Consider the following 12,326-nt stretch of genomic DNA (forward strand, 5'->3'; position numbering starts at 1 on the left):
CCTCTTTTTCTCTGTAAAGATTTCTGAAAATCTTTTTTTGTAAAACACGACTGTTTCGGGGGATCTGTGTAACTCAGAAATCGTGTTTGTAGGTATGTAGAGTTGCTATCTAAGGTCATGACCTAAATCCTGTTTATGTGACCTTCGCTATTTGACTTCTCATACTAAATTTTACCAAGGGTCATGTCTAAATAATTTGTAAAGTATTACCATTTTTAAACAAACGAAATGTCGGAGACATAAATGATAAAACTATTTTTTTAAATTTTACAAAATTGAGTGATGTGTAAATAGAAAATGCAAATGTATTACCATGTCTGATCTCTATTATTTTGATTTGAATTGCTAATACTCTAATGCTTGTCATTTTACTTGCAATATGTTGTCTTAAAATTTGCATACATTCCGACTTTTCATGTGACAATTAGCCTTAGATCACGTGACTTTATGACTATAAAACCACAACCTCTTTGATAGTTGATAGTACTATTTAGGATCACCGGCCAGGACACATATAGGTAAGAAAAAGAAAATCATTTTACATGTTCGTGCCACTAATTAGCGACCTAGAAACTTAATTATTATTCACGTCTTGTGAGTTTTATAAAGTTTTATGTATAAGGTAATGCATATGTCGAAATATTGATTTATGTGCTTGTTAATTTTCCGTGAGCTTCTATGTATTTTTTCTGACCGAAGTGTAACGTTATTAACGTGTCTAAATGATAATCGGGTTACTGCCCATAAATCATGCTTTTCAATTTCATGTTGCCTTAAAAATGATTGCAAACAGTTTAACAGCTCCGATGAAAGCAGTCTAAAGAAAACATAGGTTCCACTGCATTGACTTGCCTGATAAAAACGTACACGTCAAATAACATACATATGAGCACAGAAGGCTACCTTCGGCGTAAGAAGCGTCTGTATTTGTAAAAGTGTCACGTGTAATGCTTTCGTAACATGAACGCTTATGATTTACTGCAGTTGCAATTATAAACAAAGCATTATATTTTTTTTTGAAATCTAGTTCATTTATGCATATACAATGTACTATTTATGATTCTAAGTGTAGATCAAAGTGACAACAAGAGAAATGTGGAGCATGTGTTCAGTAGCTATAGCGTTGATGTTTAGCTCTTTACCGGGAATACTGGGTGACTATCCCTTCCTGAATGTCTCCCTCCCCTGGGATGTCAGAGTGGATGACCTGGTAAAAAGACTCACACTGGAGGAGCTGATGGTACAGATGTCTAAGGGTGGGGCCGGACCTCAGGGTGGCCCTGCACCAGCCATTAATAGATTAGGAATCAAACCATACTCTTGGAATACGGAGTGTCTGAGGGGCGACGCCTCGGCCGGGCCTGCTACGTCATTTCCCCAGTCTTTGGGGCTGGCGGCGTCGTTCAGGTAAACATACATTAATACAGACAGACAAACAAACAAACAGACAATCATTAACGCATTATGTACGCACTTGCTTATGCACATACATACATCAAATGGTTTTCTCAAAACTGTGAAAACAAGGGTTTTATATTGTGTTAATATCGTGACGCATACGGATACAGATTGCATCAACTGTACATTCAGTTTTCCTATCAAGACATACACTACCGAACTTGTAGCAAATATATTATCATACAGAGATACTCGTCCCTACTTACATAGTACATGCTGATATATACACATCCCTACTTACATGGTACATGCTTACGTAAAGTTGTTTTTGAACATAGTCCTCTATATTTACTATTCAGGGTTTCCCCCAGTGAATTGAATACGAAAATGTCTAATTCTCCACTGTTATTTTGTTATTTTCATATGATGATCTATTTTATGTGGTTTGGTTCACTCATGCAAAACTACACCTCTCAGATATTGAGTGTGATGAGCATAAGCTAAAGAAACTTCATTGCAGTACGTCTATTACCTGAAAAATTTTATGAGGCTCAATAGTGTAAATAGATACTTGGCACGGCTACGTTGTTATTGTTATTATAGGGTTTAACGCCATTTATTCAGCACAATATAGGCTATACATGGCGGCCAGTATTAATGGTAAAAGAAAAACCCGGGAAAACCTCGGAAAGAACCACCGACCCACGAGAAGCTACCGGCAAGCTTTCTCACATATCAGCATTGGCCGAGCCCGAGACTCGAACCCACGCAGACAGAGGTGAGATGGCAGTTATCCGTGACGGAGAGCGCTTTAGACCACTGGGCCAGTCGGGGCCCCGCACGGCTACGTACTTGTGATCTTCAAACTTCAAACAGTCAAACTAGGCTTATGTTACGTATGTCCCCAGTGTAGCAAAGGAATGGTCGAAGTCCATCCAAAAGAGCTGAAAATGTGTAATAAATTAAAAGATTTATTTTAATGGTTTGCAATGTCATCTACATGTGCATGCAAACATTCCTACCTAATTTCAGTGGTCCGTGTCAAGTGGGTTTTGTGTAAATGTGCTAACATTTTTCACCAAGAAGGTCCAAGTTATGAAATTATCAAACGGCAACTTAAAAAAGTAATGTTATTTTTGCACAATAATCGAAACAGACACTTTACACATGATTACAAACATGCCTACCAAAATGTAATTTGTCAACGTCAAGTGGTTTTTGTGCGATAGTGTTAGCAAAGTTTTCAACAAAATGTATATGTTCAAACCCGTTTTTTTTAAAAAATAAAAAATATTACAATGATGAAGTTGTTTTTGTGGCACGAACACCTAATCAGGTCATTTACAAGTAGAGCAATGAAATTTTCCACCAATTTAATGTGCAAATAAAGTACGGTTTGTACAACAGTGTCAATAAACTTGTCAGAAAGGATGGACGGACATTCGAACATATCTAAATATAAAGAAATATATAAAAAAAATATATTATTGACATGGTCTTTCTTTTAACACCGCTTTTGTACTCCTTTACAAATTATTTTGGACAATATGATATTGGTATTTAGTTACCAATATCACGTACAAGCATTAAACACATAAATCACAATATTATCCATATAAAAATACCTCGCATGTAATTTGTGCAGAAAATGGATCTGAACTATGACGGTGGTGTGTGATTGTTTACATGCACTGCTAGCAATGCTTATTCCCTTTCATTATGTATAGTTATCAGATTGTTTGTTTAATTTTCTTTTTTTTATACGGACACTAGTGTATTTGCGTTTTTCTTTTCTAAGAGTTGCGCGTGTTTCTGGTGACTAAACACCAGTGTCACATGCAGCGCTAGATTAAGGACTGGCGGGGTGGTGGTGGGGTACTGGGCACTTACTATTGGGGTGGGGAGCTTTTAGATGTACAAATACACCCTGAGAGCAGCCCGTAAAATGCCCTTGATATGTGTATAATTATTACAGACTATATAAGACTAAGTATTAGACAGTTTACATCGATATATAGTTTACTTCAACATGTAATTTTATCCAATGCAACGGGGGGGGGGGGGGGGGAACGGGGATTGGTGGAAGGGAGGCTCAGGGCATTATTAAAAAAAGCTCGTATAACTTGACATTTTTTAAAACGCATACCCGTTTGCCAGGGCAGTGGCTTTAATCAGTCTATCGTCGTAACTATAGGGTACATGTTATTTGATAACTTTTCAGAAACATAAAGTCATATTGATACATATCTCAGTTTCACTCTGAATGGAAATTTGTCCATATTGTGGAGAATTTTAAATAAAAATTGAACTTGAAAACAACATAATGCCTCACGAACGCTATCATCCTTTTTACTGAGTTTCCCTTATTGCTCATACATACATTATCATCATAAAACCTCGTATTTCCTCTACGATGACACGAATTTTTTTTTCCTTCAGTCCATCAATTATATTTGAGGTCGCCCAGGCTACAGGTATAGAGGTCCGAGCTAAATACACAGACTTCTCTAGGCATGGCATCTATGGTGATCATAAAGGCATCAGTTGCTTCAGCCCCGTTATAAACATCATGAGACACCCTCTTTGGGGCAGAAACCAGGTAAAACATCATGAGACACCATCTTTAGGGTAAGAACCAGGTAAAACATCACGAGCCACCTTCTTTGGGACAGACACCAGGTAAAATATCACAAGACACCCTCTTTGAGGCAAAAACCAGGTAAACCATTACGAGACACCCTCTTTGGGGCAGGCACCAGGTAATATTATGAGACCCTCTTTGGGACAGACACCAGGTAAAACATTATGAGACACACTCTTTCGTGCAGACACCAGGTAATATTATGAGACCCTCTTTGGGATAGACACCAGGTAAAACACCATGATACACCCTCTTAGGGACACACCAGGTAAAACATCATGAGACCCTCTTTGGGGAGGACACCAGGTAAAACATTCAAGAGACACCCTCTTTGGGGCACACCAGGTAAAATATGAGCCTCCCTCTGTGGGGCACACCAACTAAAACATCATGAGACACCGTCTTTGGGGCACAAGAAGTAAAACATCATGAGACACCTTCTTTGGGGCACACGAGGTAAAACATCGTGAGACTCATTCTTTGGGGTACACCAGGTAAAACATCATCAGACACCCTCTTTGGGGCAGAAATCAGGTAAAATATTACTAGACACCCTCTTTGTGACAACAGTCATCAGGTAACATTATAAGACCCTCTTTGGAACAGACACCAGATAAAACATTATGAGACATCAACTTTAGGGCAGACACCAGGTAAAACATTGTGAGACGCCCTCTTTGGGGCACACAAGGTAAAACATCATGAGACACCCTCTTTGGGGTAGAAACCAGGTAAAACATTATGAGACACCCTCTTTGGGGCAGAAACCAGGTACAAAATCATGAGACACCTTCTTTAGGGTAGAAACCCGGTAAAACATTACAAGACACCCTCTTTGGGGCAGAAACCAGGTAAAACACTACGAGACACCCTCTTTGGGGCACACACCAGGTAAAACATCACGAGACACCATTTTCTTTTGTATAGAAACTGGGTAAAACAAATGGCAAATGTTTAAGAGTTCAACTTTTCCGAATTACCTCATTTTTGTCAGGGAAAGGTTTCTTAGCGCTGGCTTGAAATATCTGAAAACAAAATATGTGCGTATAATTTTATAACTACATATAAATCACACACGATTTACTGTACACGCTAATCTTGTCCGAAATATGGAAGAAAAGTCAGAGCTTCATGGCAAAGTTTAAGTGTTTTATATTACCAAGCATCTCCGGGAATTGTTGATACACAGTAAACCGTTCACGACTGGTATGTACATGAGAAATGACTAATCACGTTAATTACGCTCGCTAAAAAGAAGTTAAAGGATGACAGACAATGATGTTTTGTCAACATAGTTTGGTTTTGCCTTTCTGTGTTCTAATTCAGGAAACATACGGAGAGGATCCTTACCTAAGTGGAACTTACGCCGCCAGTTTTGTTCAAGGGTTACAAGGGGATCACCCACGCTACCTGCGGGCAAATGCTGGATGTAAACACTTTGATGTTCACGGGGGACCAGAGAACATACCGGCATCACGCGTCACTTTTGATGCTCAGGTAATTGTATCTATAGATTATTCATTACCCAAGTTTACAAAAGTTAAATCTTTTTCGTGCTTGCTATATAACGTAACGTATCGCTTGAGACTATGTTCATTGATCACATTTTTATTATAACGTCATCTGTTATTAATAAATGCAAATGAGCACCATCATTAGGAATGAATGAAAACTATTTCGAAAGTTGTATATAATTACAGTAAATATGAGCATATAAATATGCATGTAGAAGATACCTGCATAGTTTTATAGTGGCTAACTCTTAGAAAAAAAAGTGTATTGATAGCCAGAGGCTTGGCACAGATTGCCACGCGCTTGACTTAGAAGTACAAAGTGTATGACATGTGAAAGGCAAAACTATTTTAATGTACAACAATTATAAAATGAAGATTAAGGTGCCATTTGTAATACAGATGGGTGCCAAGAATAATTTTGTAGCGCGGTATACAGCGATATTTGTGAACATACCGTGTTACGTACTAACGTATACTTAAATTGTATTAGTGATCAACAATTTAATGTCCTGAGAGATGGGCCAGACACTTCAAAAGAAAAATCCAGCTATCAATAGCTTTAAGAAAAAGCTTTCTTTGATTTACAGCCCCCAAACCCACCAGACCGTATATATTGTATCATTTTGAAGAAAACTATATTAAGATTAAAAAATAAATAAATATCTCAGGTCAAAAGAAAATCGCACCCACCCACCCACCCCGAAAATTACATTTTCAGTACCTTACAGTAAATATATTTCATATTATTTTAAGTGTTGTGTAAGTTGTGATCTAAAAACTGTAACTTAAGTAGAATGATTAAGCTTACGCTATAGCAGACATCCTAGGAAAGTCATTGTACTGATATTGGAGAGTTTGTTGATAAAAATAGGAAGTGTTGACACTGAAGATTACAATGTACTAACTACTCAATTAATATAACACGTGTCCAATATGTGATTAAAGGTTCATAAATATAATTATATTTGTAATATTCAAATTTCATTGTGCCAAATATAATTATTTTTTTTTAAAAAAATAACTGTTTTAATTGTTTTGTTACTTCAATCAAATGAAAACATGCTGCTACTATCATTAAATTTTTAACAAGATTGCTCTGGAATTTTCGTACATTCCTTATTGACCGCAATTAGCGAAGTACCGGCGCAGTGAGGAAGTACCGTGGTATCCACCACCGGATAAAATACAGCGGTAAACCAGTATACGGATAATACTGCGCAATTCTAATTTTTAATATATGCTGATTTTGAAACATTAAATAAGAAAGTTGATAAAGTAGAAATTATTTCTTCATATTTTATGGAAATAATACGACCGATTTAATGCTACTAAACCAGTTTTTAAAAGCCGTAAAATTACAAAACAAATTGCTGAGCAGCTCACATGTAGTTCTTAATATTTTCTTATCAGATGTGATGGCCATTTGGTAAAGTAAGTAGGGTTAGAATGGAGTAAATAAAATATTTATTATTAGTTTAAGCGTAGAAATGGAAAACAAATATCAGGGATATTTTCAAGACAGCTAACAAGAACGATAATCACTGATTATGATAAAACTAAATTTAAAAATGCATCTTTTGCCATATTTGTGATAACGCTAGAGATATCCGCATATTACTGGTGAATCTACAGGTGCTGTACTTAGAGATAATTGCCATATTACTGGTGAATCGAGAAGTGTTGTACATAGAGATAACTGTCATATAATTGGTGAATCTATAAGTGTTAGTAGTGAATACGGGCACTTTACGTACAATGGGAATTAGCATTACAGACCCCCCCCCCCCCGGGTCAGATTACCGACAATGGAAATTTAACATGGCGAAAAATCGTGGGTCAGATTACCGGCAAGGGGAATTAACATGGGAATAAATCGTGGGTCACTTTACCGACAAGGGGAATTTAACATGGAACTATAGTGTGGGTCTGTCTAGCGACAAGGGAAATTAACATGGGGGAATAGAGTTTGGGCTTGTCTAGGGACAAGGGGAATTGAATAAGGGATTTTTTTTTTTTTTTTAAAAAAAAATTTTTTAAATTTAAATTTAAATTTAAATTTAAAAAAGGGGTAGGCAATTGAAAAGTCATTCTCTTTTCGAGAAATATGTGTGGCCCTGAAAAGGGCCTTTGGGTTTATGTTAATGTATCCATTAACATAAAGGGCACCGCATTGGTCTTCTTCTTGTCCTTAGGCTTCGTCTCACTGTTGGCCCTTAAATCAGCACTCTTTTGAGGCATCCTTGTCTTTCTACGTAGATCCTACGTATCCACAGACTGGTGTTTGTCCTGTGGACAACGGTCCACTTGGATCGGACTTACATGAGCATGTCCGTTCTATACATCATGGAAGACACAAGGGTGGATGATTCGACTGTGGTCCACATCTTGAAGCGACGAGAACAGGTGAATCAATGCAGTGAACTGCGCTTATTTATAGGTAGACGAAGGATTGAAACGGATTGAGTTCATTCACCAATCCGAACACGCGTTACAAAATTCAGTCAGCCCGCATCCAATCCGAAGAGAGCAGTCTGTGACGTCAGTTGGTCTATATAGATTCGCTAGCGCTTGTGTACAGTCAATCTATACGACAGTGATTCAACATGACGGAAATTCAGAAAACGATCCATTGGGGTGCACCAACAGGGGAGACTGCCCAAGGGAACCCGGACTTACTTTCAGAAGAGGTGAATTGGGATTTTGTGGATTTTCTCTCCTCGCAAGAATTTGTTCCGGAACCTTCGTTACCTTCTTCATTACCGCAAGTGGAGAATTTTAGACAGAGACAGAAAGAAGAATTGGAGAAATTTATACAACGACAAAAGGAAGCGGAACAAGCTTTTCTCCTACAGCAACAGCAGCAAGAAGAAGAGGTAAGAAAAAAACAACAGCAACAACAGCAAGAAGAAGTAGCAGCAAAGAAACAAGAGGGTGAAAATCAAATGGTCACGGTATTGTTGGACATTTTAGCGGAGTTAAGAAGTCTGAAACAAATGTATCAGACTTCTTTATTACGACCGAAGAGAATACGACCTTCCCGAGCTAAACACGTCAACCCTGTGACTAAGCCTACCGTACCACCCTTAGTGATTTCAACCCAATCATCATCATCAACGTTACACAGTCCAGAAGTAGGCCTTGGCCGTGGCAAAGGCTTAAGGCAGTTAAAGTTGATTGCTTAAACTCACCCCTACACCAAAATAAAAAGGCCCTTTTCAGGGCCACCCACATTTCTCGAAAAGAGATAGCCTTTCAATTTGCCAATAACTCAGAAAAAAAATAAACCAACCCATTTTACCCCCTATAGTACGTGTCTTTGTATGAGTGCGTGAGTGTAGTTTCTTATTTTAAAATCAAAACTCAAAGACACTTACCTTATATCATTAATTTATTCTTTTATCCATTTTTACAATCCAATTCACAATTCACAACACAACACTTTAAAAAAAGTTCATTCACCTCTTCTTTCTCCTTGTTTAGTCTCTCTGTTTTTTTGAATTTCTTCACCGTCTTTTCCTCTTCTTTCTCCTCATTTTCTTCCCTTCTTCTTCTTTTCTTCTCCTGTTTCTTTGCCTCTTGTAAATAGAATTGTCTTCTTTCTTCCTCTTCTTCCTCTGAAGAATCCCTCTCTTCCTCTGAAGAATCCCTCTCTTCTTCTGAAGAATTCCTGTTTTCTTCTGACTCCTCTTGTTTCTATTTTGGGCAATCTGGAGACCAATGTCCTTTTTCTTTACAATAATAACAGGTATCTTGACTTTTGTCTTTTTTAGGCCTTTTTTTCTTTTTTGACGGTCTGGACACTCTGAAGACCAATGCCCTTTCTTCTGACAGATATAGCAAGTATCTTGACTTTTATCTCGAAAGGAAGGAGAGTAGTCCGTGGGCTGGTCTGAAGAGAATTTTCTAATGACCCCTCGCAAAGCTCTGACGAAACGTTCGATTTGGCTAGTCTGTTCAATCGTTGTGCTCGGCTTGAGAGTGAAATGAATAGTGAAAGGACAAGACACACACCCTTTTATATACGCTGGTCTGCCATGACTATAAATTAGTCCATGGTGTTTAAACTTGAGTCATTTGACGTTTTTCACCCAAGATGAAACGATCCTATTCATTCGAGAAGAAAGAAGAAGAAAGTAAGAGGCAGAAACGTGATCTATCGCCTCGTACCAGGGCTGAAATCTTGGCACAAATTCATGCCAGTGATTTTGAAGAGGACATGAGTGAACCAGAATCCGAACCCTCTAAACCAAGTTCACCACCCTTAGTCAACCCTGAAAAATAATATTCCATTCGAGAGACGGAAAAGCGCTCCTCTAGAAAATTTAGAACCACGGCTTACAAATACACGGTGAACTTTAAAGATTTCAAGGCTGAAGTGCCGTTAGAGAAAGCAGAAGTGTTCATCACTGGGGTGTGGGATTCTTTGCTCACTGCACTCAAGCGACAATGTCAACCCAAAGAAGACGATCGCTTGAGACTTTCCATACAACACGACGGTTTGAAATCCCCTGTTTGGATCGAGTTTAGCACCCCTGCAGAATTGACCTCTTCCAAAGTCATGGACAAGATTCAACACGTACAACAATCTAATGATCAGTTTGACATCACCGATGGTAAAGCCACACTGGACATGACCGACGTCTCTCCTCCTCAAGGGACTGGACGCAAAAAGATGTTATTGGTGGACGACCTTCGCAACACCAAAAAGAGTCTCGTCCGAATTAACAACACTCATGACCAGATGTGTTTAGCCCGTGCCATCGTGGTGGGATGAACCTATGCCAACAAGAACGACACGGTAGAATGGAAAAGAACCTGGAACACTATTCAACGTTCTGATCGAGCCAAACAACGAAACGAAGCAGAACTCCTGTTGCAACAAGCTGACCTGTCCAAAGACACACCCTGTGGCATTCCTGAGATGCAAAAATTGCAAGATGTCCTAGCTCCACGATACACCTTGAAAGTGCACCCTCAAGAAATGCGCGGACCTCTGTTGTTTCGAGGCCAAGATTTTAAGGACGGAAAATACATTCATGTTTATTATCACGATGACCATTTCGATACCATTACCACCATCACCGGATTCCTGGGATATGCTTATTATTGTGAGAAATGTGATTATGGTTATAACAATCGAGAGCAACACAAGCATTGTGGAATGAAATGCCCAGGATGTTTGGCCTCTTCACCCTGTCTGAGCGAAGAACCAGTGCCTTGTTCAACTTGTCTGCGCACGTTTGTCAGCCCTACCTGTTACCAACAACATTTGAAGACGCAAGGTTCACAGAAGAAATGTGCTTGTCAACTCCTGAGATTGTGCCCTACGTGTGGACAAGGCATATGTACTAATACTGCCAAGGCACACGTATGTCGAGGAAAGAAAAAATGTCACATTTGTCACCACATCGTGGACTTGGAACACCAATGCTACGTGCAAAAATACCAACCCCCACCAGAGAAAGAGGACGGTCACAAGAAGAAAGGCAATTTCATCTTTTTCGATTTCGAATGCATGCAAGAGACCGGCATTCACATTCCTAATTTTTGCGTGGCTCATCGAGCGTGCGAGAAGTGCAATCAAGAACCTATTTTCAGTCATTGCCCTCATTGCAGCAAGATTCCCGGAGGGCGTGAAAAAATCTTTCGGGGACCGAACACGCTAGCCGATTTTGCACAATGGGTCTTAGACCCCGTCGACAAGACGTGGAGCCAAGAGGACATCGAACGTTACGGAGATTGTCATCGTCATGCCACGCTGATGGCTCACAATTTCTCCGGATACGATGGACAGTTTCTTTTGAAATACTATACGGAACAAGGCACCGAGCGTCCTAAAGTGACTTTGAACGGAGCCAAAATCATTTTCATGCAAGTGGGACAAGTGCAGTTTAAAGATTCGATGAGCTATTTGACCATGCCTTTGAGTCGAATGCCTAAAACGTTTGGAATGACAGAAATGGCTAAAGGGTACTTTCCACACTTTTTCAATACGGAAGCCAATCAACACGCCGTTCTACCCCATTTGCCTGAGGCTCACTATTACGACCCCGACAACATGCGTACCGAACAACGAGAAGCTTTCTACGCTTGGTACCAGGCTCAAGCCTCGGACCCTTTCGACTTTCAGGAAGAAATGTTAAAGTATTGTCGTTCCGACGTGGACATTTTGCGATGTTGCTGTGGAAAATTTCGAGAACTGTTCATGGAACACGGAGGGGTCGATCCTTTGAAAGAAGCTTGCACCATTGCCAAAGCGTGTTCCTTAGTGTATCGACAACGATTCATGCCTGAAAACACCGTGGCTGTCATCAGCCCTCAAACGAACAACTTTGTCAAACGTCAATACTCGGTCAAAGCCCTACGTTGGTTACATTACTTGTGCGACAAGGAAGACAAGTGGATTCAGCATGTCCGCAACGGAGGGGGTGAAAAGACCATCGGAACGTATTCGGTCGATGGCTGGGACTTAGAAAACCCCAAGATCGTGTACGAGTTTAACGGTTGCTTATTTCACGGATGTCCCGTCTGTTACCCTGACCGTACCACTAAAAATCAGTTTTTACAACGAACCATGGAAGACTTGTACCAGGACACATGTCAGCGGCGTCTAAAGTTGGAACAGGAAGGATACCAAGTGGTGAAAATGTGGGAACACGAGTACGATCACCGTATGAAAACCGATCCCGAGTTTAAACGTCTCGTGGAAAGTTACCAGTTCATGGACCCGCTGAACCCGAGGGATAGTTTGTACGGAGGAAGGACCAATGCCA

General features: G+C 39.6%; 1 protein-coding gene across 2 annotated transcripts in view; it reads left to right on the forward strand.

Annotated features, from left to right (window-relative positions):
- The first annotated feature begins 455 nt into the window (after positions 1 to 455).
- The window catches only part of LOC149786179 (uncharacterized), a 91,860-nt gene continuing 79,989 nt past the window's right edge, over positions 456 to 12,326 (forward strand). The window contains exons 1-4 of one of the 2 annotated variants that reach the window (XM_089976535.1): positions 456 to 518; positions 1,068 to 1,407; positions 3,838 to 3,997; positions 5,366 to 5,536. In XM_089976535.1, the coding sequence (XP_089832661.1) occupies positions 1,094 to 1,407; positions 3,838 to 3,997; positions 5,366 to 5,536 (645 nt within the window). In that variant the 5' untranslated portion in view covers positions 456 to 518; positions 1,068 to 1,093. The remainder of the gene's footprint in view (positions 519 to 1,067; positions 1,408 to 3,837; positions 3,998 to 5,365; positions 5,537 to 12,326) is intronic. The other variant, XM_089976536.1, reaches the window with a different exon arrangement.

This window comes from Sinohyriopsis cumingii, chromosome 12, assembly GCF_028554795.1.
Source record: "Sinohyriopsis cumingii isolate HCF-2022 chromosome 12, ASM2855479v2, whole genome shotgun sequence".
Classification (NCBI taxonomy): Eukaryota; Metazoa; Mollusca; class Bivalvia; order Unionida; family Unionidae; genus Sinohyriopsis; species Sinohyriopsis cumingii.